General features: G+C 57.0%; 4 protein-coding genes across 7 annotated transcripts; 2 read left to right on the forward strand and 2 right to left on the reverse strand.

Moving 5' to 3' along the window:
• The first annotated feature begins 86 nt into the window (after positions 1-86).
• On the forward strand, positions 87-4,449 carry TNNC2 (troponin C2, fast skeletal type). Its single transcript, XM_030533215.1, has 6 exons — positions 87-193; positions 1,949-2,003; positions 2,291-2,434; positions 2,521-2,635; positions 3,070-3,206; positions 4,138-4,449. The coding sequence occupies exons 1-6, from the start codon at positions 191-193 to the stop codon at positions 4,167-4,169; spliced, it is 486 nt and encodes a 161-aa protein (XP_030389075.1). The 5' UTR covers positions 87-190; the 3' UTR covers positions 4,170-4,449.
• A 1,479-nt stretch (positions 4,450-5,928) lies between these two features.
• On the forward strand, positions 5,929-8,497 carry LOC115635299 (regulator of G-protein signaling 9-binding protein-like). Its single transcript, XM_030533770.1, has 2 exons — positions 5,929-6,601; positions 7,442-8,497. Exons 1-2 carry the CDS (start codon positions 6,361-6,363, stop codon positions 7,954-7,956), a joined length of 756 nt encoding a protein of 251 aa, XP_030389630.1. The 5' UTR covers positions 5,929-6,360; the 3' UTR covers positions 7,957-8,497.
• A 76-nt stretch (positions 8,498-8,573) lies between these two features.
• UBE2C (ubiquitin conjugating enzyme E2 C) lies at positions 8,574-12,677 on the reverse strand. 2 transcript variants are annotated; one of them, XM_030533771.1, is made up of 6 exons: positions 12,580-12,677; positions 12,078-12,105; positions 11,854-11,940; positions 11,527-11,731; positions 9,193-9,252; positions 8,574-8,797 (listed from the first exon to the last, which is right to left on the reverse strand). In XM_030533771.1, the coding sequence occupies exons 1-6, from the start codon at positions 12,675-12,677 to the stop codon at positions 8,739-8,741; spliced, it is 537 nt and encodes a 178-aa protein (XP_030389631.1). In that variant the 3' UTR covers positions 8,574-8,738. The 2 variants fall into 2 exon arrangements, with proteins under 2 accessions (XP_030389631.1, XP_030389632.1); XM_030533772.1 differs by lacking the exon at positions 12,580-12,677 and adding an exon at positions 12,318-12,372.
• A 1,348-nt stretch (positions 12,678-14,025) lies between these two features.
• Positions 14,026-26,028, reverse strand: DNTTIP1 (deoxynucleotidyltransferase terminal interacting protein 1). Of its 3 annotated transcripts, none has more exons than XM_030533326.1 (13): positions 26,023-26,028; positions 25,681-25,751; positions 24,448-24,544; positions 23,438-23,536; positions 19,341-19,409; positions 18,742-18,798; positions 18,172-18,233; positions 16,916-16,961; positions 16,336-16,394; positions 16,025-16,085; positions 15,503-15,574; positions 14,899-14,954; positions 14,026-14,517 (listed from the first exon to the last, which is right to left on the reverse strand). In XM_030533326.1, exons 2-13 carry the CDS (start codon positions 25,734-25,736, stop codon positions 14,379-14,381), a joined length of 873 nt encoding a protein of 290 aa, XP_030389186.1. In that variant the 5' UTR covers positions 25,737-25,751; positions 26,023-26,028; the 3' UTR covers positions 14,026-14,378. The 3 variants fall into 3 exon arrangements, with proteins under 3 accessions (XP_030389186.1, XP_030389184.1, XP_030389185.1); XM_030533324.1 differs by lacking the exon at positions 26,023-26,028 and adding an exon at positions 25,921-26,007; XM_030533325.1 differs by lacking the exon at positions 26,023-26,028 and adding an exon at positions 25,930-26,004.
• Positions 26,029-26,568: the final 540 nt, after the last annotated feature.

Raw genomic sequence — 26,568 nt, forward strand, 5'->3', positions numbered from 1 at the left:
CGGGAGGCAGCTGATAGGCTGTTGTGGGAGCAGCACCCGGTGACACCCAATGGTGTGGTGCTGGGAGGCAGCGTGCTGGGCGAGGACAGTACAAATTGGGGGGCCAGGGGTGGAGGGGAAGCTCCTGGGGTCTGTGTGTTGCAGGTCGTGGTGACTCTGGTCTGTGGGCTCTGCGGGGTGAACAGCCAGCATGGTAAGAGCCTGTGTGAGAATGGCCTGGCAGCCTATAGAGCAGCCTGGGGCCAGGCCCTGCAGGAGGCCCCCCTACAGCAGGGGCCAAGGGCTTGTGCTTTCAGAGTCTGATGTCCGGGAGCAGGAGCTGGGCTGGACTGTGAGGGCATGTGTGCGTGGTGGAGGCACGTTCCCCCGGTGGGAGATGGCCAGCTCAGGCCCATTGGAGAGGCTGGCACAGGAGCCACGGGACGGTCAAGTCCTGCAGGGCAGCGGTTATGCTTCAGGAGATGCCACTGCCCATGGGATCATGCACGCGGGCGACAGCGCTGAGCACAGGGCGGCTCCCAATCAGAGCGTTAGCAGGGCTGACGTCGGTTGGGCTGGTTGTATGAGATGAAGGAGGATTGAGGCTGTAGGGCCAAGGTGCCTGTGGGGGATGTGCTGGTGGTGGGGGAGCATTTAGGAAAACAAGGTGATGATGCTGCAATTTGCAGAGTTGTCCCATACTGGCCCCCCCCCCGCCCCTGAATAGTGCTGAGCCAGGGGTGTGGAACAGGGCACGGGTTCTAAGGGGTCAGGAGGGCTGGGTGAAGAATGGGCAGGGGCTGCTCCCATCTCACTCAGCCGAGAGAGGAAGCCCTGAGGCAGCCCCTGTCCTGCACAGGGACCCTGGCGTCCTAGCATCCAGTCACTTGGGTGGGTCAGTGCTGCACTGGGGGGCAGGAGGCTGCGTTTCGGCTCCAAGGAAGCGGAGGTCTGGCTGGGATTCAGGAGCAGCATTGAGCACAGGCTGGCCAGTAAGCTGAGCTCTGAGTCATAAGACACCCGTCTGCAGGCCTGCAAGCTCCCGCCAGCTGCTTGGGCCTGGCCCTCAAGGAGTAACTCAATCCGATTCCCAACAGGTGCGTGGGCCTGGCGTCCCGCTGCTCCCCTAAAAGGGAGCTGAGTCTCTGCTAAGAATAGATGCATGCGTCCAGATCTGGGAACGCCAAGCACGCAGGTCCTGCTGCTGGTGTCGATGGAGCAGCCTGGCCTGGGCTAGTGAGAGCTGGGAGCCGGGCGCTCAGGCTCATGCCCGGCCTCGAGGCTGCTCCCCCCAATCCCAATGACCCAGAGAGGGAGAGGACTCTGGGGTGGGGGGGGGGACACGACCATGTGCACCAGCAGGGCAAAGGATTGTGGGAAGTGGGGGAGCTGCCCCTGGACCTAAGCCTGAGAGCAGGTCATGGCAAGGAGGGACCCAGGTTCCAGCAGCAGCAAGTGGCCATGAGTGGCCTGTTCATGCAGGCCCCTCCCCGCAGCCTGCAGGATCTTGGAGCCAGCTACGGAGCTCACCAGATGCTCGGCAGGTCAGACGGGGCCTCCCCACGGAGGTTGGCTGGGGACCTCCCAGGACGGTGCACAGCTAACAACGCTTGTGAAGTGCTGATAGTCCGTGTAAATCACGTATGTAACACGCCCACGCCTGCCTTTCCCTGGCACACGCCCTGCACCCAGATGCCCATGGACCATGGTGAGCAGTGGCCTGGGTGGCAGGTGCTCTGTGGCAGGGCTCTGGGACGTGCGACCGAGCCCAGAGTGCATGGCTCTGAGCTCAGGTGCTGGGGGTGGGTGGCAGTGCTCAGCCTTGGGGTCTGGGTGGCTCAGGGACCCGCCTTGCTTGCACCCTGCTGCAGAGAGGAGACAGACCTGGCAGCTCCCTGCCTGCTGTGAGAAGAGGTGGCAAGGCCCGGGCTGGAGCTCTGGGTGAGCAGCTGTTTTGTTTACCTTGCAGACGACGGACCAGCAGGCAGAAGCGCGGTCCTTCCTCAGCGAGGAAATGATTGCGGGTGAGTGTAACCGAGCCCCTCTGGGCACAGGGCAGGAGGGGCTGTCAGAGCTCCCCGCAGAGAGGGGAAAGGACAGGAGCTGCTGACCCAGGGTGACTCTGAAGGGGGACCTGCCCCCAGGACTCCCCCAGGACCTGCCCTCTCCTGGGAAGGGAAGAGGGTGATAGACCTGACCAGCACATCCTACTCCCAAGCCTGGGAGGGCACTGGGGGATGCCAGGGGCTCAGAGGCAATGGGCGCTGGGCAGAGCTGAGGATCACTCTGCTAACTCAGCCCTGTCCTGCAGAGTTCAAGGCCGCCTTCGACATGTTCGACGCGGATGGCGGCGGGGACATCAGCACCAAGGAGCTGGGCACCGTCATGCGCATGCTGGGGCAGACCCCCACCAAGGAGGAACTGGATGCCATCATTGAGGAGGTGGATGAAGATGGTGAGCAGTGTCTTCCTCTTGGACCAGTCGCTGGGGGTGGGGCCGGGACTGGTGGTTCCTGACCTTGGGGCGGCTTCTTCCCGCAGGCAGTGGCACCATTGACTTCGAAGAGTTCCTGGTCATGATGGTGCGGCAGATGAAGGAGGATGCCAAGGGCAAGTCGGAGGAGGAGCTGGCAGAGTGCTTCCGCGTCTTCGACAAGTGAGTCAGCATGGCCTGGGCCCAGCCCCACCGGCCTGGCTTGGGGGACACGCATCTCCCCCTGCGCAGATGGGGGCGGAGACCTGCAGTGGAGCCCAGCTCAGCTCAGCTCAGCGTGGGGGGTTCACATCACTGCTGAATTCTTCTGAGTCCTGCTGCCCCCGCAGGCTGCAGGAAGGTCCCTGGCCCAGTGGCCATTCACCAGGCTGCCTCCCCCATGGCCACCGACCTCTATCCCATGAGTGATGTTGCTGCCTCTCTCTCAGCCCAGGGGATGCCCATCTCTGCCCCAAGTTCCCTCTGAGCCTGAGTCATCCAGGCTCCTGCGTTGGCTGCTAGAGCAGGGGCCAGGCTGGAGGCCCAGAGTCCCCTGCAGCCCCTGCTCTCCGCCCGCCCACCCGGCCCCGCTCAGAGCCGCATGCCCTCCCCCACAGGAACGCAGATGGGTACCTCGATGCCGAGGAGCTGACCGAGATTTTCCGAGCCTCTGGGGAGAGCGTGACTGAGGAGGAGATTGAGGAGCTCATGAAAGACGGGGACAAAAACAATGATGGACGCATCGACTTTGATGGTGAGGCCCAGGGCTCCCTCACCCAGGCTTTGTGGGGCTGCCCAGAAGGATCTGTGCTCAGAGCTCTCCTAAGCCCCAAGAGCTCCATCTCCCCAACCTCTCCACTGAGCTGAGGGATGTCACAGTTGGGTGCTGGGGCCAGGGTACCTGATAGTCCAGCGCATGGGGATGTTTGTGAGCGTTGTGCTGCATGATGGGTGTGGTGCTGTCACAGAGTCCCCAGGCGATGCTCTGGACTGCTCCCCACCAAGCCAGTCAGGACTTTGGGGAGCCTCCTCTCCCTTGGAGCAGACTTGTTCAGGGCAAGAAGCTCACACGGCTTCACCTCCTGGGTCTCTCCTTGGAGCATTCAGCATCCTCTGCCCCTCCGTGCGCTTCCCACAGCGAGCCCGCCCCAGCGGGGTCCTGGGGAAGCCACCGGGTTCTGCACCCCCACTTTGCAGTCAGACGTGACTCTCAGCCAGCCAGTAACACTGAGGTTTATTCGATGACAGGAACAATCTAAAACAGAGCTTGTAGGTACACAGAACGGGATCCCTCAGCCATGGCCATTCTGGGGCCCAGTGAGCCAGACCACCCCGTCTGCCCTCACTTCCCGTCCCCAGCCAGCCCCAAACTGAAACCCCCTTCAGCCCCTCCTCTCTGGCCTTTGTCTCTTTCCTAGGCCAGGAGGTCACCTGACCTCTTTGTTCTCCCACACCTTTAGCATCCCCTTGCAATGGGGAAGGGCCCGGGCCATTAGTTGCCAGGAGACAGAGTGTCGGCCAGAAACTGAGGCCCCCACACAGTATTCAGAGGAGCCATTAAGAATGGTCCCATTTTGTCACAGGTGCACCCCCACCATCCCCAACCCAGCCCCTGAGCTCCCAGCAACCCCTCCCCAACCCGCACCCGCCCGGCACTGACCAGGTGTCTGGCTGCTTGTCTGCAGAGTTCCTGAAGATGATGGAAGGTGTGCAGTAAAGGACCGACGTTCCTGCAAGCCAGGCCCTGCTCCATGGCCGCACAGCCAAGCCAAGCCCACTTTGGGAGCAGCCTCCAGCCAGAGCACCTGGTCTCCCCTGCCCTGTGAAGCGCTCACTTTGTACAGTTCCACTGCTCCCTGAGACTGGCTCCCTTGTGGCCGTGCCCCGGGGCTGGTGGGCTGTGGACTCACCTCTCACATGGCTGGAAAGAGCCTTTCCCCCATCTGTAAACGCTGTGTATAGTATTGAAGCCTCATTAAAAGGGTCAAAGGTTTGAACCTGCTGGAGCCTGGATTCTAGCTGGCTCTGATACGGGGAGTGGAGCAGGCGGGGGACCCTCTGGCCAGAGACCCCAGCACAGGCAAGCAGGGAGGAGTCTGCAGGAAGCAGGTGGGGGGATGTGGGCATGACACTGAAGGAGCTGTCCGGGCCTTGGCGCATGTCACTGGAGTTGGGGCAGGGAAGGGGAGTGGGGGGAGTGTTGCCAGGGCCTGGGGTGCGTATGAGCACGTGTGGCCGGTCCAGCCCTCCTACAGCGCTTGGTAACCGCTCAGAGCAGCACCTGGCGCTCCACTCAGCAAGAAGGGCCATTGTGCCACACACTGCTGCCATCTCCTGACAAGTGGTCCCTGCCCCCGGGCTTGCAGCCTGGGTTAGTGCCAGGCAGGCACGGGTCACAGAAGCAGTGGTCTCAGCTGGGCTGCCTGTGCACGCAGGGAGCAGCTGGGCTCATGCTGACTGGGGGGCCCAGGGGGTTGCACTCTGGGCTGCCTTTCCCACATGGCCACTGGGGACCAGGCCAACAGTGAGCTCAGATTTTCCGCAGGGGAGGAGCTCGCTCACTGGCAGCTCTCTGCACCTCACGGGGGCTGTGGTGCAGGAACCAAGCAGCAACCCAGGCCCTCCCTTGTGGGGCTGCAGGGTCAGCCGGAGGGGCAGGGCCCGGGACCAGGGCACCACCGAGGAATCCCTTTACCTCAGGGCAGGACTGGCGCACAGGGCACAGGGGCTAGGAACATGGGGGCGCTGTTATTCTGGGGGGTGAGTCACACTGAGCCCCTCCAAGCCAGGGACCTCGGCAGCCATCACTAGCCTGGCATAGCAGAGAAGCTGCATGGTGATCGCACGTCAGGGCCCCCTCTGCTCTCCCTTCCAGGAACAGCTTCTGCTCCACTCACCAGAGCCATCACAGCTCGGGCTGCCGGCCCCACCCCAAGGAGGCTTGGGCCAGCCCCTGTGCTGCAGGGCCACATGCACGACCATGGCCCAGGCAGCGGGGCACTGCCTCCCCCCAGGAGGGGCTTCATGCTTTAGAGGATCACTTTCAACAGCCCCTTAATCATTCAGGGTGAGGCGGCAGACAGCCAGACTGGGGCAGGCCCTGGGCCAGGGGTCTGGGCCTGCTGCCCATAGCGATGCCCCCTGAACCCATCAGCAGGTGGGATCCCACAACCAGGGAGCCCGGAGCCACAAGCACAGGCCACGGCAGCCCGAGACACATTCCCAGCTAGGAGAAGATGCAACTTTGGGAGCCCCCAAGCCAGGACTCCCCCTCCGGCCTCCTGGGCTAAACCCACCCATGGAAAACAGCGAGGCAGCGCCATGCCCAGTGGTGCCTCTTGGCTGCCTGCCTAGACCTGCTGCAGCTCCCCTGGGACCCCAGAGCCCGCCCCTAACAATCTGCCTCAGGCTCAGCCTAGCCCCGCCAGAGGAGACTCCAGTACGGAGAGGGGAGCGAGGGAGCGGGCTGTGGCGGCGCCGACAGCCAGAGTTTGCAGGACTGGCAGCGCTGGCTCAGGTCTGTTCCCACCGAGAGAACTGCATAGCATTGCGGTGACAGGACTGGTGCTGGTGCGTGGGAGAGTCCGGCTCCTCCAGAGTGCCGACAGCTTCGGCACAAGCCGCCTTCCCATTTGGAGAACAGCTGGAGCTGACAAGAGGGGTCCTTCATCACAGACAACAGCAGGCCCCAGCCTGCACGAGGCCCCGAGTGGAAGAGAGAGCCCTTTGGGGCACAGCCCCCCTGGCTACACCCAGGTGTGGAGGACCCCACGTCGACAGCAGGCCCCAGCACCAGCCTGCTGTGCAGCCCAACCCACCGGCTGGTGCCGTGTTCCCGTCCACCAGCAGGCACTGGAGCAAGCCACGCACAGCTGAGGCCCTGGTGGAGCAGGTCCTGGCTGGGCTGCATGCGGGTGCTGGAGAGGGAGCACCCAGCAGCAGGGTCCCTGCCTTGGCAGATGTCCCATGTGCCCGACTCCCAGAACATGGGGGAGGTGAAGAGGGAGTGTGAAGCCACCTACACCTCCCTGAGCACAGTCATTGTGTGGCACAGACAGCTGGTGCTGCAGCTGGGGGCTATGGCTGACTCGCCCCGGCTGCGGGAGGAGCTGCAGGAGCAGAGCAAGGAGGCGCACGAGCTCAGCAAGGGTAAGGAACTGAGCCCAGCCCGTTATCAGCTGGTGACTGCCTGCCAGGAGCAGGGCAACGGGGACAGGGAGGGGGGGATGAAGCCATGCTGTCCTGCCTGTGGCTGCCCCACGGCCAATGCTCCCAGCTGAAGGGCACAGCAGCATCCAGTCCAGCCCAGCCCCTGGGTGCTCACTGCACAGGGGCTGTGCACTGGGCACCTGTTCTTCCCCAGGCCTGGGGCTACAGCGCTCGCACAGCTGGGGCTGGTCTAGCAGAGCGCACAGACCACCCTGCCCATGGCCAGCTCCTGCTTTCCTCTGCATTCAAATGGGAGCCGGCTCCCGAGGCCCACCTCCCTCTTGTCCCGCATCTTCTGCCCCAGAGCCAGGACTGTCACTAGTAGCAGTAATGGGCAGTTCTGAGAGCCACTGCCTTGTCCCCCTGGAGAGTAACAGCCAGCTCCCATTTCCAGGTAAGGGAGCTCCTTGAGCTCAGGTGGGGCATTGATCCAGGGCTCATCCCTCTGGGGGCCGTGGGGAGGTTGTTTAATCTCCTCCCACTGCCCCTCACCCCATTAGACCTACCTGGCAGCTGGGAGCAGAGTTCTCTGCCTGTGAGGGTGTGCATGGGACCACAGCCCTGGGTGAGAACACACCACATGGCTGTCTTGGGCAAGGCCACTGGAGAAGCACACGGCTGGCACTCAGGGCTCACGGTTTGGCCCTCAGGATATTCTCAGCTGGCTTACTGCTAGGGAAGCTGTTTGGTTACCTTCCACTCGAGCCCATCCGGTGCTGTGCTCTGCTCTGCTCGCTTCCCTCCCAGGGATGGTAACACTGATTGCACGTCTCCCTGCAGGCCTGCGGAACATGCTTCTAGCCAGGCTGAGGCAGCCCCTGGCCAGCCCAGAGGAGCGGCAGGAGCTGGAGAGGCTGTGGGTGCTGTCCCTGTCAGCTCTGGAGCTCTTCCACCAACACCTGCACAGGGCCCATAATCTCTGCCAACTCTTCCCCCTGCAGGGGCAGGGGGTGCAGCTGCTGAGCACTGGAGTCACAGGGAAGGCCACAGATGGAGGGCACAAGCCCTGGAGGAGGCCAAGCCGCAAGGGTGCCAGGAGCACAGAGCAGCTAGGTGCTGCCCCTGGCCTGGAGGAGCAGATTGAGCATGTGGGGACCATGCTGCTGGAGATGGAGACCAGAGTCAATGTCCCTGTCTGGACAGTGGAGGCCACAGAAGAGGCCGGGGCTGAAAGCAGCTTGGCCTTTGAGGCAGAGGGGTCGTGCAGCGAGAGACAGGCTGCAGAGGAGGCAGGTGGCCCAGGGTGCTGCGGGCAGCGTCCGGGCTGGCCCACACTCTGCTGTACATTGTCATGACCAGCCCCCCATGCAAAGGGGCAGGACTTTGCTTGCCCCAGGAGAAGACCCAGAACAGGGACCCTCGGCCCCAGCAGTCCAGAAAGGCAAGTTTCTTTGAGCACATGGAGTCCAGCGGGGAAAACCAGGAAGAGGTGCTCTAGCTTGGGGTAGGAACAGGTTGGCTGAGGGCTCCCCTGCCAGCAGGGCAGTCAGCTCAGTGAGCACGTAGGACAGTGGTGGCAAGGTAGGGGAGCACTGCAGGGTGGTGAAGAGCCCCCCAGCCCTGGAGGGAGTCACGGCAGAGGAGACTGTTGGGGGATTAATAAACCCCGTTGTTCTCTCACTTGTGTTCATTCCCTGTAGAGCCTGCAAAGTGCCCCTGCCCCAGGGAACCATTTCCACACCCACAGCAGTGGTGGTGATGGAGGTGCCTGGAGGTCATAGAGATCTGGGCTTGGAATCCCCATCTGCTGGTGTGACTGGCCCCAGGTGGCAGGAGATCAGCAGCTGAGAGCTGCCTCAAGCCAGGCCCTCTTGGTTCTAAGTGCCCTGAGCTCAGTTCCATGGCAGCCTGGCCAGAGAGGGTCACCGCAGCCCAAGACACCACCCAGCCAAATGCAAGATCTGGGCAAAACCAAAGTTAAAAAACAAAGAGTTTATTTATATAGTAACCATGGGTTCCACCTGCAGAATTAATTTAAAAACAGCGTATGATACAGAGTCCTGTACAGAGCAGTCAGAGGACAGTTCCAGGGAGCAGACAGGGACAGACAGACAAAGAGCTGCAGCTTGGACAGGCATCAGGTCTCCTGGTTCTTCACCTGCTTTGCGTATGTTTCCTGCAGGTATTTCTTGAAGGCTGGGGAGGGAGGGGAGAGCTGTTGGAGAGGGGCAGGCTCTGCAGAAGACCACAGAGGGGTTCACCCTGGGCTCTCTGCACTCAGGCTATTGTAGCTCCTGCAGCTGGTGAGAGGAAGTCACCCTGTGACAGGCTAGGAAGGAAGACACCCTCCTCTACTGGGCCAGAGCTCAGCAATGAAGCCAGGCTGAGTGAGTGGCCAAGTCCCAGGCCTCCCATCAGGTACCGTCCCTGGGGAGGGTGATTGTTACCCAAACAGGCCTGAAGGCAGCTGTCCTCCTCTCTATGCCTAGGCGCTGGAGGGCAGCTGTAAGCCTGTGCTGGGCCTGTAGGCAGCTCAGCCAGGAGTAACCCAGAGCCATGGTGCCTAATGGGCCCCGATGCAAGACACTCACCTGCTTGGTTCTTCCAGAGTTCGGCCGCGTGTGTGTTCAGGGGGCTCTCAACGTTCGGCTCTGAGGATTGGGAGATGTGAGGGGAGGGGGTCAGTGTGAGGAGAGAGGAGGCTCCTGTTTCTTAAACAGCAACGCACTCACCCTACTCCATAAGAACGGCCATACTGGGTCAGACCAAGGGTGCCCCAGAGGGAAGGAACAGAACAGGGAATCACCAAGTGATCCATCCCCTGTCACTTATTCCCAGCTCCTGGCAAACAGAGGCTAGGGACACCATTCCTGCCCATCCTGGCTAATAACCATTGATGGACCTGTCCTCCATGAACTTATCTAGTTCTTTTTTGAACCCTGTTATAGTTTTGGCCTCCACAACATCCTCTGGCAACAAGTTCCACAGGTTGACTGTGCATTGTGTGAAGAAATGTGTCCTTTTGTTTTAAACCTGCTGCCTATTAATTTCATTTGGTGACCTCTAGTTATTGTGTTATGAGAAGTAGTAAACAACACTTCCTTATCTACATCAGTCATGATTTTATAGACCTCAATCAGGTCTCCCTTTAGCCGTCTCTTTTCCAAGGTGAAAAGTGCTAGTCTTATTAATCTCTCCTCATATGGAAACCCTTCCATACCCCTAATCATTTCTGTTGCCTTTCTATGAACCTTTTCCAATTCCAATACATCTTTTCTGAGATGGGGTGACCACATCTGCGTGCAGCATTCAAGATGTGGGCATACTATGGATTTATATAGAGGCAACATGATATTTTCTGTCCTATTATCTATCCCTTTCTTAATCATTCCCAGCATTCCGTTTGCGTTTTTGACTGCTGCTGCACATTGAGTGGATGTTTTCAGAGAACTATCCATAATGATGCCAAGATCTCTGAGAGCAATAGCAGCTAATTAGACCCCATCATTGTATATGTATAGTTGGGATTATGTTTTCCAATGTGCATTACTTTGCATTTATCAACATTAAACTTCATCTGCTATTTTGCTGCTCAGTTACCCAGTTTTGAGAGATCCTTTTGTAGCTCTTCACAGTCTGCCTGGAACTTAACTATCTTGAGCAGTTTTGTATCATATGCAAATTTTGCCACCTCACTGTTTACCCCTTTTTTCCAGATCATTTATGAATATGCTGAATAGGACTGGATTCAGTACAGATCCCTGGGGGACACCACTATTTACCTCTCCATTCTGAAAACTGACCATTTATTCCTATCCTTTGTTTCCTATCTTTTAACCAGTTACCAGTCTCTGAGAGAACCTTCCCTCTTATCCCATGGCAGCTTACTTTGCATAAGAGCCTTTGGTGAGGGATCTTGTCAAAGGCTTTCTGAACATTTAAGTACACTATATCCACTGGATTCCCTTGGTCCACATGCTTGTTGACCCCCTCAAAGAATTCTAGCAGATTGCTGAGGCATGATTTCTCTTTTCTAAAACCATGTTGACTCTTCCTCAACAAATTATGTTCATCTATATGTCTGACAATAAATATTGTTTGTTATAGTTTCAACCAGTTTGCCCAGTACTAAATTCAGGCTTACAGGCCTGTAATTGCCAGGATCACCTCTGGAACTCTTTTAAAAAAATTAGTGTCATATTAGCTCTCTGCCAGTCATCTGGTACAGAAGCTGATTTAATGATAGGTTACAGACTAGTTAGTAGTTCTGCAATTTCACATTTGAGTTCCTTCAGAACTCTTGGGTGAAAACCACCTGGTTCTGGTGACATATTACTATTTAATTTACCAGTCTGTTCCAAAACCTCCTCTGATGAAACGTCAATCTGGAACAGTTCCTCAGATCTGTCACCTAAAGAGAATGGCTCAGGTTGGGAATCTCCCTCACATCCTCAGCCATGAAAACTGATGCAAAGAATTAATTTAGTTTCTCTGCAACGTCCTCATCTCCTTGAGTGCTCCTTTGGCATTTCCATCATCCAGTGGCACCACTGGTTGTTTAGCACCAGTGTTTAGCACATGCTCCCCACATAATGCCCTCCTCCCCGGCTCACACCCCAGCCTGCTCGCTGTCATTCTATTTGTAGCATGGTAGCACCTAGGAAGCCCGGTCTGGACAAAGCCAGGAAGGCCTTGTACAAACCTAACAAAAGAGCAGTCCCTGCCCCAGGGAGCTGACCTGACAGTCCCAGTATCAGATGAGACAAGAGATGGGGGTGCACAAGGAAATGATGAAGCAATCAATACTGGTCAGCTGATGGGCCAGCCGGGGACAAGAACATGCTTTGGGTGAGCAAGGAGAGCAGAAGAGGCTGCCCAGGGACTCAGAGCCACAGGACACCCTGGGGATCCCCAGGCAGCCTCACCTCCCAGCAGGCTCTGAATGGACAGCAGGATCGTCCGGACGTCGTAGAGCGCAGACCACTTGTCCTTGAGGATGTCCAGGCAGATATTGCCCTGCGTGTCCACGTTGGGGTGGTAGCAGGGGGTGAGGAACTTGACAGTGGGGGCATTGTAGGGATACCCGTCGGGGAACTCCAGGGAAAGCTTATACCTCAGCTCCTCGTACACCTGGGCAGGCAGGGAGGGAGGAAGTAGCGAGTTAGCCTGAGGGACCCAGGCCCCTCCGTGCCCCAGGGAGGCCGGGCAGACACACGGGGCCCCACTGCACAGCCCGGAGCCCCCTCGCTCACCGTCCCAGCGGCGCCATCGATGGTCCCGATCCAGCGGAAGAGGTTGTCGGACTCGGGGAAGGCGGAGATCCCTTTGTCGCCGGCCATCTGCGCAGGGACGGGACCCGGTTAGGAGCCAGCGAGCGCCCCGGCCCCACCCCCCAGGGCGGGCCTGGGGCCACCCTGCCCCGCGGGACCGGCCGAGACCCGCCCCGGCCCAGCCCAGCCCAGCGCCACCCACTCACCATCAGCGCCACCAGCTCCTGCTGCAGCCTGCGGGGACAGAGGGGCAGGGTCAGTGGGGTGCAGCCCGCAGCTCCCCGGCCCGGGCCTCCGCTCCCCGGCCCTCCCGACCCGCAGCTCCCCGCCCCGGCCCCGGCCCCAGCCCGCAGCTCCCCGCCCCGGCCCGGCCCTCCCGACCCGCAGCTCCCGGCCCCGGCCCGCAGCTCCCCGCCCCGGCCCCTCCCGGCCCGCAGCTCCCCGACCCGCAGCTCCCCGGCCCGCAGCTCCTGCTGCAGCCTGCGGGGACAGAGGGGCAGGGTCAGTGGGGTGCAGCCCGCAGCTCCCCGGGCCGGGCCTCCGCTCCCGGCCCGACCGACCCGCAGCTCCCGGCCCGGCCCCGGCCCCTCCCGGCCCGGCCCTCCGATCCCCGCCCCGGCCCCTCCCGGCCCGCAGCGCCCCGGCCCCGGCCCCTCCCGGCCCGGCCCTCCGATCCCCGGCCCGCAGCTCCCCGGCCCGGCCGCTCACCGCTTCCCCACGGAGCCGCGGGCCGCGCTGCCGCCGGGCTCGGGCCCCTTGCGGGCGGCGCCGGGGCGCGCCGCGGGGTCCGCGTTCTGCGAGGCCATAGCAGCGCTACTTGGCCCCGCCCGCGTGCCCGCGGCCGCTCGCTCCCGCTCCAGCGTTTGAAACGGACCTCAGCCCCCTCAGCCAATCAGCAGCCCGTTTTTTTTGATTCAGCCAATCGCGGCTCGACGGGGGCGCCCAGGCAACCGGCCTCCGGCCCCATCGCCTCAGGATTGGCCCGGTGGAGCGTCAATTACCCGGGATTGGCTGTGAGTGGTGACGCGCACGAACATGGCCGGGAGGCGGGGCAGGGCCCTTAAAGGGCCAGTAACCGGCAGTTCCAGCTGGGGGGCGCGGGTGGGGGGAGAACCCCAGCCTAGGGACGGACAGGGTGACCAGGCCACAAGTGTGAAAAATGGGGACGGGGGGGGGGGGTAACAGGAGCATATGTAAGAAAAAGCCCCAAGTGTTGGGACTGTCCCTATAAAATCAGGCCAGCCAGTCACCCTACCTGGGGACCAGGGTGGAGGGGCCTGGCTGCTGGGAGAGGGTCAGGCCAGCCCAGGGCTCCACCTTGCAGCCTGGGCCTGCACTGCCTGGCCTAGGCAGCTGAATGGGCCTTTGCATCTACAGCCTCCTCCACCCCGTGCAGCCAGCCCAGCCCCAGGGAACACACACGTGTAACAAAGAAAACACCATATGCCATGTGCCAGAGAGCCCAGACTCTGCACCACAAGCAGCTTGTTTTCCATTGCAGCCCTTGAGTTCTCTATTCGGTAGCAAGCTCCACAAGGCAGAGATCCCCCCACACTGCCTGGGCAGGGACTAGGGTGACCAGACAGCACATGTGAAAATTGGGGGGGGGGGGGTAATAGAAGCCTATATAAGAAAAAGACCCCAAAATCAGGACCTATGGTTACCCTAGCAGGAAAGCTCTGTGTACCTGAAAGCTTGTCTCTCTCCCCTCCAACAAAAGACATAACTTCACGCAGCTTGGCTCTATGGAGCTACGTGCAGAGTGGGGTGCTGGATAAGTCATCACTTCTGTCTATAAAATCACAGCTCCACAGAGGGGAGCCAGCTCAGCACAAACAGGAAGCAGACTCCATCTTTCAATGACAGCAGCCGATAGATGCCAGCAGACTGGCTGTGGCTAAAGCACTGAGGAATATAGCAGCACAGCAATTCAAACTCTAGACCCTCTGCTATATCAGCAATGGGGACACTACCTTCTCCATGAGGAGGCAGGAGTAGCAACTCGAATGTTCTTTCCCAGATCCTGGCCCCAAGAAGTGGGAGAAACTCTCACTCCTTCCCCCATAAGCTCTGTATAAGGAACAGCTCCATGTCCCTCTTTCCCAATACAGCTATTTTCCCCCACAGTAACTGCCTTTGCATGGGCACGGCAGGTTCTGGCAGCAGCATTTATTACAAATCTGTTTGTACACAGAGGATCTGAAACAGGAAGTTCACACAAATAGAAAAGTGCAGCTCTGAAGAGAAGCAGGAAGCAGCCAGTGACTTTGCTTACTACCAGCCACCACCGACTAAGGGGAATGGCCCAAACGGCTCTCAGGAGGTTTCATCACAGCTGCTGCACTGCTTTTCCCTGTGGGCAGCATTCTGGTACCTGGGCCAACAAACGCACAAGCCCCAACATGTCCAGTGGAACACAATGTAAGGAAAGAGAGGGAAACTCCTGTGAGAGTCCACGTTGTGACAGGATGTGACTGGGTGCCGCTTGGCGGGGAGGGTGAGGTTTCTTATGTTTCATGGGTTCCCTCTGGAGGCTGAGAGTCCCCTTCATGGCGAAGTGTCTCCATATATTTCTGCATCTTTTCAGTCATCCATGCCGGTGGGATAAAAGGTTTTAGTTCCTCCAGCTTCAAATCAAGAGAGCCCCTGGTGAACAAGTGGGAGATAGGAGTGAGCATGTGGGGAGGGACACAGACACTCTCTGGTCAGTTTCAGGAAAGCTCAGCACCCACTACTGAAGTAAGATTTTCCAGAGAGCAGGGCTCCCATGAGAAGTCTGATTTTCAGGAGAGTGCAGCAAGGTGGGCACACACTGGGTGCTGAGAAGTCTCATCCCAGTTGTGGGTGCTGAGCACAAGATCATGCTGAGATCATCTGGTAGTGCACAATACTAGGCAGGACCTTGCTCGCTCTCTTGTGCCCTGGGGACAGGGCGACTCCCCCATCCCCTCCCCCAGTCATTTCTTGTTTTATAAGGGCAGAGGGCAGGGGTCTCAGCACAGTTGAAGTCTTGGTTCCTTGCCTCACCTGTAATCATCACTGGCAGCCAGATCCTGAATATCCTCCTCTATGAGGAGGTAGGCCTGCAGCAGTTGGGAAACAAGAGATGGTTAGGAGCCATTCTGGTTGATCATACACAGGCTAACAAGATTTTCCACTTGGCTACTCAGAAATGAGATCTGCTGGCATGAAGTAATGGCACTAGCTCTGTAAATAGCACCCCTCCCCCAATACCTCAAAGAAACCAGGTCAGGTGTGAGCAGAATTGCTCCTGAGAGTCCAGGGGAAGTGGTTTTCTGCATCTCACGGTTCCACCTTGCTCACTCTTAAAAACCCTCATCATCATAACAGTCGCATCAAAGCTGATGATTTCCCAGGCTGAAGCAACAGCTGCCAAATCTCAGCCGCAAGTGACAAGGTGCAGAGAGTGGCCTGCCAGACGGTGCTCTGAAAGGGGCTGCTGTATGGACGAGCCCATCAGCAAACCCAGGCCCCTGGAATCCCTGCTGCTTACTGCACTGGGTTCTGCTTATTTGCACACACTAATTCTGAACCAGTTTACTTTACTATTCTCTCCCAGTCCCCATCAAGACCCCAGGCTGTGGCAGGAGCCAGGCCCGGCCACACTCACCATCTTGCCCCCTGTGGCCCTCATGTGCTGCTGTTCTGCCAGCCAGTGCTTGTCTTGAGGATCAGCCGCATACTGCAACAGAGCAGTAAGGTGAGAACACCACAAGCAACATACCATCACCATCATGGGGCAGCTTCTGGGTGTGGACACAGAGCCCAGGCCCAGTCCTTCTCTGTGGAAACCCAGGGGGTAACCCGTCTCCCAGTAAGAGATCTTCCTATGAATAAGGACTCAGCACCATCCTGCTTACTCCTCAAAGCAGAGCCTCTTGTGCCAGCCAAATTCATCACTCCACAGGAAGCAAGTCTAGTGTATGACATTAGCTTTAAACACAATTTTTAAATCTATTGTGAGGTAACATCCACAATGTGCTCAAGTCCCTGCCCCAGGAGCCGACAAGCAACGTCAGCAGGGTGTGAGAGGGAATAGAACATACAAGCACAAGTATATATTCCCCACCCTCGTCACAAGCAAGTTCTGAGCAAACCCCCAAAAAGGAAACGTTGTGCTGATGTTTCTGACCTTAAAGAGATGGGGGTGTTTGATGTAGAGTCGCCCTCTGGTTCCTCCCATTCCGAGAGCCCTGAAACAAGAACATGATGGGGGAAGGGGGGTTAGGCCTGTGCACAGGGGCAGCTGAAGAGTGATGTATGGAGGCTTCCTTCTGTTCCCAGAGCCAGTGCCCTTCCCACTCTGCTTCAGAGTGCAGAGATATTTAACTAGTCAGAGGAGCACCATGGGCTCCAGCCCCAGAGATAGTGCCGCTGCCCCCTTCTTCCCCTCACCCAGAACCACAGGGCACAGATCCAGCACCCCACAGGGCAATTCCTTACTTGTTTGCTCGAGATCCCAGCACAAAGGTTGTGGACTCAGTCAGCCGGGCTGGATCCCACTACAGAACAATTGGAAAAGGGGCAGAGATTAGAAACCCAAAAGATCCAGCACCCCTACTTTGAGCCTCAGATTTCTGTGGCAAACTCCTGCAGGGGCCCCACTGGCTCTAGTGGGGCTGACAAGCGGCAGGCTCATGGGCTCCATGGAGGAGAAAATACACCTCATATCTTGACTGATTGAACAGGTAGTGGAGTTTCTCTGCCCTTCCCAGCGGAACGTGCTGCTCTGGGACAGACCATCCATAGCCAGGAGGAGTCTACATCCTCCAAGCTCCTGGGCTGCACTGGGGAGTGCTCACAGGCTGTGGGTATGGAGGCAGGAGACGAGGGCCTCCACCCCGCCCATTGCTCTCCCCGCTTTGTCACTGCAGGGAGGTGGCAGAGCTGGGTAAAGCCTCTGTTCCTGTAGGTGGCAGGATGATCCCTGCCAAAGGCAACGGGGAGAAGGGAGGCTGCACGGAGCACTACTGAGCCGAGCCAAGCCAAGCCCAGTGAAAGGACAGCCAGCTGCACACTGTACCTTTGGTCCCTCCCGGCGCGCTGGCTCACAGGATTTGAGCTTCCACCTGATGGGGAAAGAACACATAATAGGCCTGAATTCCCAGAGGGCTCATGCCAAGAAGCCACAAAAGAATTGAAATCAACCCTGGATAAAAAGCACTAGGAAAGGGCCTGCCAGGAGCAGACCCTGTGGGGAGGGCTGGTCATCTTGCCAGCCCTAGATTTCACTAATCCAAGCTGCCTATGCCTAAAAAGATTCTGCTCTCCTGATCGGGCTATACATCCCCTCCCCCTCTCCAGACAGACAGAGCACCCCTGAATATCCCTCCACCCCCACGCGCCCATTTTGCTGGTTCTAGATCCTCTTCCGCATGAACCCCTCTCCTCTCCAGAGTCCCACAAGACTCATGGCCCTCTGCTCTCTTGTATCTCCCCTGGCTCCTCTGATCCCCGCCTTGAACCTTACTTGACAATACTCGGCCACACATTTCAGGCCCTTCCGTGACCCTCCCCCTAGCCTCACTGACCAGGCTCATTTAGCTGAAGAAAAGCTGTGCAGGTCTCACAAAGAAATGCTTCTCTTGGCCAGGAGGAGCCCCCAAGTTGAGCTCCAGACACTCTTCTTCCTTCTTGACTCAGACCTTCCATTTCCCTCCAGAGGCCCTACCCTGAATGCCAAGCTTGACCATGGGTTTTCCCTCTGCATCCCCCATTGCTGCAAATGTCATTGCCACCTGCGTGACTCACTGGCCCTGTGTGCAGCTGCCTTGACTTGGCCCAAATTCTATGCAGGTCTCCATCTTCTCGGCAAATCTTCGTCAACTCTGTTACTGCAATTTCCTTCTCTATGGCTTCTGAGTCCCTGCCCTCCTGTCTCCAGCATATGCACTATGCTGCCTTCTCACTGGTATGGAGTGGGGTCATAGCACTCCCATCTACAGGTTCCTCATTCGCTTATTTGAGCTTGCATTTAAACCCCTTTGTGGCCAGGCTCCAGCCGACCATGTGTGTCTTCACTCCCCTCGCCTGAGCCTCCTGTTTGCCCATATGCACAATCTCACCACAGCCAAGAACCTTGTGCCCTGCAGCTCTCGTGTTTGGAGCTGCCTGCCTGTAGGGCTTGGACTCAGAGAGAGGACGAGTCAACCTCAGCTGAAAGCATCTTGCCCACTTGGCAATCCATTTGTGCGAGACACCAGGAGAAAGATAGCTGAGCTGGGCTGCCCTACCCTTCTTCAGCCAGCCCTGTGTCTCCCCTCTTATCTCCACACTTACGTGGCCACACCTGAAGCTCCACGATCATTCAGCAGGCTCTGCCCTGGAGGTCGCCCCTTCCTCTGCAAGAGAGAAAGCCCTCATTTGATCACTCACCTGAGAAGCACACATCTATTCCCTGCTGGTAAGGCAGCTCTCCCAACCACATGATGAAACTGTTAAGCGCAGCTTTAAGATATGCTGAGACAGGGCAAAATAGCCAGCACTGCAGAGCAGAGTGGGGGCCACAGGCTGCCCTGGGGGCTGCCCCCTTCTTAGCCTTCTCTCAGCAATAGGGAGGGAGCAGCCAGTGAAGCGTGCACAAGAAATGATGGCCAAATAATAATAATTAATAATAGGAGATATACCAATCTCCTAGAACTGGAAGGGACCTTGACAGGTCATCAAGTCCAGACCCCTGCCTTCACTAGCAGGACCAATTTTTGCCCCAGATCCCTAAGTGGCCCCCTCAAGGATTGAACTCACAACCCTGGGTTTAGCAGGCCAATGCTCAAGCCACCGAGCTATCCCTCCCCACTCTGCTTCCCCATGAAGCAGTGTGTTGGGGTGGAGTCCTTGCATGGTCCTTACCTTTTTGGGAACAGGGCTTCCCCGCCTACTTGATTCCTCTTCCATCTGCCGGGCACGCTGGCAAAGAAATTAGCAATGGGATGAACACAGCCCTTCTCCCTTCCCAGTCTCTAGCCACCCAGACAACTACTATCTTCTCCACTGCACCTAGAAATGCACGCCACTCAAGCAGGTGGAGCCACCCCAGCCTGATCCTTAGAGATGGGCACATGAGGTTCTACCTGCTCAAGGCACAGACCAGGCCTGGGCCCCTCACTGCTCTGTCCAAGTCCTCTCCTTTCCCAGCCTTCACTCTCCCCAATTCCATTTCCACATCAGTAGGACTGACACAGAGGCAAGAAATCCACTTACACAGAGGTCTCCTCTGCAGCCAAGTGGCTTTACAAAGGACAGACTGGCTAGGAGATCCCTGCTCCACCCCCATTACAGGTTCTGGTTCCATTTCTTGATCATCACTATCAGCAGGTAAGAATCGAATACTGCTGTGGGCCTCTCCTAGCTTCTGCCAAGCCACTGCTAGAGAAAAAGCAATTAGAAGCCCAAGCCCAGACTCCCAGCGCAGGTCCCTGAAGTTCAACCCTCTGTGATAGCAGCTCTACCTTTGGCACTGGCTGCTCGTGGGTCAGTCTGGGTATCACCTTCTTGCCATCAGAGAACAGCAGCTTGGCCTGTGGGGAGAGAGGGAAGGGTTATCTGCCTCCAGGAAGCTGCTATACTTCAGGGGCCCCAAGAGGACCAGGAAGCAGGCTAGATGTGGGACAGGTTCTTTCCCCAAGAGGAATTCACAGATGGATTTGATTCTTTAACAGCCTTTACATGTGGCGTATCTGGCTCAAATCACTGGACTAACATGAACGCAGAGTCACAAAGGCCAGAAGGGACCCAGCTGATCACCTAGTTTGACACTGCCCCGACCACTCAAATAACACAGGTCAGAGAACTTACATGAATTAATTCTTGTTTGAACTGGAGCAGATCTTCCAGAAAAAACATACACGTATGATTTAAAAATGTCCAGTGATGGAGAATCCACCATGACCCTTGGTATATTGTCACAATAGTTAATTACTCTCGCTGTTAATAATTTGCACCCTATTTCCAGTCTGAATTTGTCTCGCTTCAACTTCCAGCTGTTAGATTGTATTAGACTTTCATCTGCTAGACCAGAGGTGGGCAAACTATGGCCTGTGGGACCCTCTTGCCCGGCCCCTAAGCTCCTGGCCCCTCCGCCGCAGCCTCAACGTGGCGCATCGCTGGTGCAGTGCTCTGGGTAGCAGGGCTGCAAGTTCCTGGGGCAGCACAGCTGCAGAGCTGCGGCCTGCCCTGGTGCTATGTGCTGCACGGTGGAGTGGCTGGCTCCAGCCGGGTGGCACAGCTGTAGCACCGCCAGCCACTGGTGCTCCAGGCAGCGTGGTAAGGGGGCAGGGAGCAGGTGGCATTGGATAGAGGACAGGGGAGTTCGGGGTGGTGGTAAGGCAGCAGGGGTGTGGATAGGGTTCGGGACGGTCAAAGGGCGGGGAACAGGGGGGTTTGAATGGGTGCTGGGGTCCTGGGGGGTAGTCAGGAAGGAGGAGGGTTGGATGGAGTAGCAAGGGGCAGTCAGAGGCAGGGGTACTGGGGGCAGTCAGGGAGAAGGGGTGGTTGGATGGGGCAGGGGTCCCGGGGAGGGGCAGTCAGGAATGAGAGGAGGGGTTGGATGGGGTGGCGGGGGCAGTCAGGGGCAGGGGTTCCGGGGGTGGTCAGGGAGAAGGGGTAGTTGGATGGGGGCAGGGGTCCTGGGGAGGGGCAGTGAGGAATGAGAGGAAGGGTTGCATGGGGCGGCAGAGGGCAGTCAGGAGTGGGGGTTCCAGTGGTAGTCAGGGGACAGGGGTGTGTGGATGGGGCAGGGGTCCCGGGGGGCATTCAGGGAACAGGGTGGTTGGATAGGGCAGAAGTCCCGGCCGGAGGGCACGTTAGGTGGCGAGAAGCAGGGGGCTGGATAGGGGCCCGGGGCCGGGCCACACCTGGCTGTTTGGGGGAGCACAGCCTCCCCTAACTGACCCTCCATACGATTTCTAAAACCCGATGTGGCCCTCAGGCCAAGAAGTTTGCCTGTCTCTGTGCTAGACTGAAGAGCCCCCCTTATACACTGGGATCAAGTCACCCCTTAACCTTCTCTTTAAGCTAAATAAATTGAGTTCCTTAAAGGCAGGTTTTCCAATCCTTTAATCATTCCCATAGTTCATCTCGGATCCCCTGTCTCCAACATCCTTCCTGATGTGTGGACATCAGAACTGGCCACAGTAGCGGCTGAACCAGTGCCAAATACAGAGTTAATGCAACCGCTTTACTTGATTTCCCCCTTTTTATTCATCCAAGGATTACATTTATCCTCCTGGCCACAGCATCACACTGCGAGCTTGTGTTCAACTCATTATCCACACAGGCCTCCAAGTCTTTTTCAGAGTCACTGCTTCCCAGGCTAGAGTCCCCCACTCTGTAAGCACGGCCCACGTTCTTTATTCCTAGATTTATATGTTTACACTGAACCATATGGTTTGCTTGCACCCAGCTTAACAAGTGATCCAGATTGCTCCATCAGTGACTTGTCCTTTTCATTAGTTACCACTCTTCTATTTTTGTGTCATCTGCAGACTATCAATGATGATTTTAGGTTCTTTCAGGTCATTGATAAAAATGTTAAACAGCGTGGAGCCCAAGAACTAATCCCTGCGGGACCCCACTAAAAGCACACCTGCTTGATGATGAGTGCCTGTTTACATTAGAGAGCAGTCAGGTACCCCTTGGGAATCCAGTTCATGTGTACCATGTTCATTTTGTAGCATTCTAAATGTACAGTACAAAGTCAAATGCCCTACAGCCACAGTAGTATATATAAGGCACATTAGTCTCTAAGGTGCCATAAGGACTCCTCGGATTTTCTACTATTCCCTTTATCAACCACACTCGTAACCTCATAAAAAAAATTCCAAGTTAGTGTCATAAGATCTATTTTCCATAAGTCCACACTGTTTGGCATGATTTAAAGGAGGGTACAATAATTATTTATAAATCTAACCCTCACTTCAGAGCCCTCAGAAGATTAAGATATGCTTCAGTGCAGAGAGTGGCTTCTGTTGCCCCGCATAGCATGCCCGCTCTGATGTAACATGTTAGTAAGTGCTCTCCAACTCTCTAGGGTGCAAACTCTGGCTGAGGAAAGGCAAAGCTGATCATTCACTGGGAGTCTGTAGCTCCTCTCTATTAATGAGCAGAAAATTGTGAAATCCAATTAAGATTTATTTACTTCAAATTTAATATCAGAGACACGCCTCTCCCGGAATGTAGGTGCCCCAACAGATAATTAGTATTACAACCAAACCCCAGCAGCATTAGAATAATTTTGCAGATAGGAACTCAGCCAGTTAGTCACCTACACAATGGGTTCCTCCTCGCCACTTCCTCATTCTGAGCCGCAAAACCTCAGCCCCTCCAAACCTGCATCAAACAGAGGACTGGGCATTGTGCCTCCAAGGTCACCACATTTGGGTATTTTAGGCCAGGGAGAGCAAGTTCCAGAGTCCTGGGGCCCTCACAGGCAGTGCCCTGCCAGCCGCCTTCTCTGTTCTATAACTAAGGGATCCAATTTGAGTGCCTCTCCAACACAGGCGGTGGAGGCCTGGCCCAGGGAGAGAGGTGTTGATCCCTGAGGTAAGGCCAGTCCCAGGCGATTTAGGGCTGCAGAGACCAATGGGTAGCCAGTGCCAATCCCAGCGCATGGGGTCCTGTGCTCCCAGATAAGTGCCCCGCTCAGTATGCGAGTGCCATGTTCTGCACCAGCGCCAGACTCTGGCTGGCTGTAAGGGGCAGCCCCATGCAGAGCACACGGCAATAGTCTGACCTTCAGGTGCCCCAGGCCTGGAGAACAGTGTCACGGTTGGGACGTGAAAGGGAAGGTCCCAATCCCCTGGCCAGGCACAGCTGCTGTAAGGCTGACTGGGTTACAGCGGTGATGGGATCATCCCAGCGCTGCTGGGGGCCTAGACTCACCCCTGAAATTCCTTGTTGGTTGGCTTTGCATCAACCAGACTTGGATAGAACTAGGGAAAGGGTGAGAGAGGAGCTGGCTCCATACCCCTGGCTCCTCATCTGGGTCATGCTTATGAGGCCAACATCACCACAGTGTGCATGAGCTGGAGAAGAGCATGCAGTTCCTTCCACCACAGCCCTCTGCTGGCTGATCCATACAACCAGCTCCCCCTCAGACCTCAGTGGTTCGGGAGCCAAATTAGCGATCAACATTACCCCAAAGAGCCACAGGAATGTGAATTCATTGTTTCATTTACTGTATAATTCTCAGAGCAAAATGACTGACCATGTATTATTATTTTATAAACTACAACTACTTAATAACACAGTAAAAGCACCCTGATTGGTTAATAATTAAATCACACACGTCATGTAATGCAAAGAGCTGCAGGAGACGCATTAAGGAGCCACTGGTGGCTGGTGAGCCTCAGTCTGAGTATCACTGACCTAGATACAAAGGCATGTTAGCAAGGACATTTTGTACTGTGAGGTTTTGGGCACCCAGCCTGTGATGCTCTGTATCCTCAGGAGATTGTGGGGCAGATATTTCCATCCCTGAGTTCTTTCTTACAAGGCTACTCCCAGAGGGTGGTGACCCCAGCTGCTTGTGGCAATAGCACATCCCTACCTGTTCTAGGCAGCTCCGACATGTTTCCTGGATGAGCTGCTCTGGGTCCACCTCCTCACCGACGTTCTCTCTCACGTTAACTGCTGCCTTCTGGAAAAACTGGGAAGGGGCCCAAGAGATGGTTAGAATGACGCTGGCTGCTCTAACCTCTTTTCACAGGGAGCTGCCTCCTTGGGACTAGGCTCTCATCTGCACGGACAAAGTCAGGGGCTGGTGACTCCAAGAGCCACCTCTGCTCATGCTACAACTGTCACGGAGTGTGAGGGAGTCCGGGCCCTGCAACCCTCACTTCCTGCAATTCACCGTGGCTCTCAGCCAGCCAGTAAAACAGAAGGTTTATTAGACAACAGGAACACAGTCCCAAGCAGGGCTTGTAGGTACAACCAGGACCCCTTAGTCAGGTCCCTCTGGGGGGCAAGGATCTTAGACCCCAGACTTGGGGTTCCCTGCCTCTTCCCAGCCAGCCCAAAACTGAAACTAAAAACCTCTCCCGCAGGCTCTCTTCCCTTGTCCAGCTTACGGGGCAAAGATATTGACTCCCACCCACCCTCCTTCCTGGCTCAGGTTACAGGCTCAGGTCCTGTCCCTCACCTAAAGTCATACCCTGCTCTCCCATCCCCCATGCAGACAGTCCCTACTGCGTCACAACAACCAAATACCGCATGGTCATTAGGATCAGCACTGAGCACATGGGATGCAATCCCATTAGGAAGTTCCGTGCCCCTTGGGAGCAGACTCCATCCTCTCTGGTCACTTGCTGTTGTCCAGCAGAACTAATTTTTAAAGTTTCATCTTAACTGTGTGCATTTTGTCTCCTCCAGAAGGGACTGGGAGCCCTCCGAGTGTGACCCTTTCAGAGTTAGACGGAGCAGCCCTCCCTGCCCTTTTTATCCAGTTTTATCCAGAGGGCGACAGGGCTGGGTTTCACAGGGTCAGTGCCTAACAGCACAGGCTGGAGGTAGACGGCTGATGTCCACTCAAGAGATTTCCCTTTCCTAGTGAGCTTTTACCTTCATGTATTTATTGAAGACAATCTGGATCTCCTCATTGATACTAGGCTGCAGAACAGCTCGCAGCAAATCCATGGAGATGGCAGGATCTGTAAAGCTGAACACGAGATAAATTACTCCACCTGCCCTTACTGCCACACAGTGCTCAGAAAATCCCTATGGCCCAGAATCCCACTCTACAATGCTGTCCCAAATGTTCTCCCCCATGTGGATGTCCACTGGAGTTTACAGACCTCTGCAAAGGACACAACTCTAACAACACAGGCTGCAAGCTTATTTTCACTCCAAATCTAGCAGCAGAATTACCCGCTGACTCCAAACCGAGGTCTCCCAACAGAAAAGAGGTGCTGGATACAACACCCCTCTGAATTCATCACTGCTTGAAGCGTCAGCTAGAGAGGAGTGTGGTTTGCAAGTGATGTAAAAGTATAACTGGGTTCAAAGAAGAACTAGATAAGATCCTGGAGAACAGGTCTATCAGTGACTATTAGCCAAGATGGTCAGGGACCCAAATTCACGCTCTGGATGCCTTTAAACCTCGGACTGCCAGAAGCTGGGATTGGATGACGGGGATGGATCACTTGATAATTTCTCTGTTTGTTCCCTCTGGGGTACCTGGCATTGGCCACTGTTGGAAGCCAGAATACTGGGCTAGATGGACCATTGGTTTGACCCAATATGACCATTCTTATGTTCTTTTGAATCTCCAATTCACCAGGATTGAACAGGCTGCTGAGCCAGTGACCTGTGCTACCACTAGACTCTGGGACACCTCACAGTGACCACCGCCACTTAGCAATTGCAGAGCATTTCAGTCTTCAAAGAACTTTACACACATTACTTCCCTGGGTAAAGAGCCCCATTTTACAGACAGAAAAACCAAGACTGAAATCAGCAAAATGCCTTGCTCAGCACCGCACAGGGAGTTACTGGCAGAGCTAGGATTAGAAGTCTGAGTTCCTATACACAGTGCCTTTGCTCAGTCCTCTAGACAATGTTGCTTCTTCCTGGTATGAAACCGCGTTTGCTTGGGTGTAATCCTATTGTTTAGCGGGTCTGGTGGGTGCCAGAGGAGGAGGAGATAATCCCCGAGTGCCTGCACAGCTCGGGATGCAGCCAGACCCTTCAGGGGGCCCAAGGCGTCTCCCGGGAGTGCCCGGTGTCTGGATGAGCCAGGCTGGGCAGCGGCTGCCGAGCGCGATCCCAGCACGGCGAGCTCCGGGCAGCTCCTACCTTGTGGTCATCTGCGAGCGCCGCCCCCGCCGCTGCACCTGGCGGTGCTTGATCATGATGTTCCAGGGGCTCTGCGGGGGGAGGAGCAGAGGGGGGGTTGGAGCGAGTGTGCCGGGGGGGGAGGGGGGCGGCTCTGGGCTGTCGGGCGAACCCTACGGGCCGCCCCGACAGCGGGGGCCCCCGGCGCGGCGCCGCCCCTCCTGCCACTGCCCCGCCCGCCCCCCGCCCGCTCTCACCCACCGTGCTCACCAGCTGCCCCTCCCCCTCCTCCGGGCCCCCTCCCCCCGGCGGCCCCGGCTGCTGCTCGGCATCCCGGGCGGCCCCCATCCCGACCCGCCGCACCGGAAGCCGCGGCACTGACCTGACGTCATCACCTCTGCGACGCACTCACCAGTAGGCAGCGCGACGGGCTGCTATGGCAACCGGGCCGCCATCGTGGGGGGCGGGGCTGAGTCCCGCCCGGCCCGTCGGAGCGCGGCCGGGCAGGGAGTCCGGCGGGGAGGCGCAGGGGCTGCTCGCCTGCAGGTGGCCCCCGGGCAGGACCGTCCGAGAGTCTCCCGTTCCCAGCGTCCGGCTGAGGGCCATTGCGGGGCCTGTCCAGAGACGCCTCCTTTGGTTCCTGCCAGCGGTGCCCCCAGCCCGTGGTAGGAACTTCCTCAGTTCCCTTCTCCACACCGGTCCTGAGTGTGCAGACCTCGCATAGCCCGGCGCTTCTCCGGCCCTATTGATCTCGCCTCCTCCAGCAGCTGTTCCAGACCCCCCATCATTTGTGTTGCCCCTTTCCGAACCTTTGCCACGTCCAGTATCTCTTCTGAGATGGGGCGACCACATCTGCTGCAGCATTCACGGTGTGGGTGTACCATGGAGTTATATAGAGGCAACAGGATA

This window comes from Gopherus evgoodei, chromosome 14 (assembly GCF_007399415.2).
Source record: "Gopherus evgoodei ecotype Sinaloan lineage chromosome 14, rGopEvg1_v1.p, whole genome shotgun sequence".
Lineage (NCBI taxonomy): Eukaryota > Metazoa > Chordata > Testudines > Testudinidae > Gopherus > Gopherus evgoodei.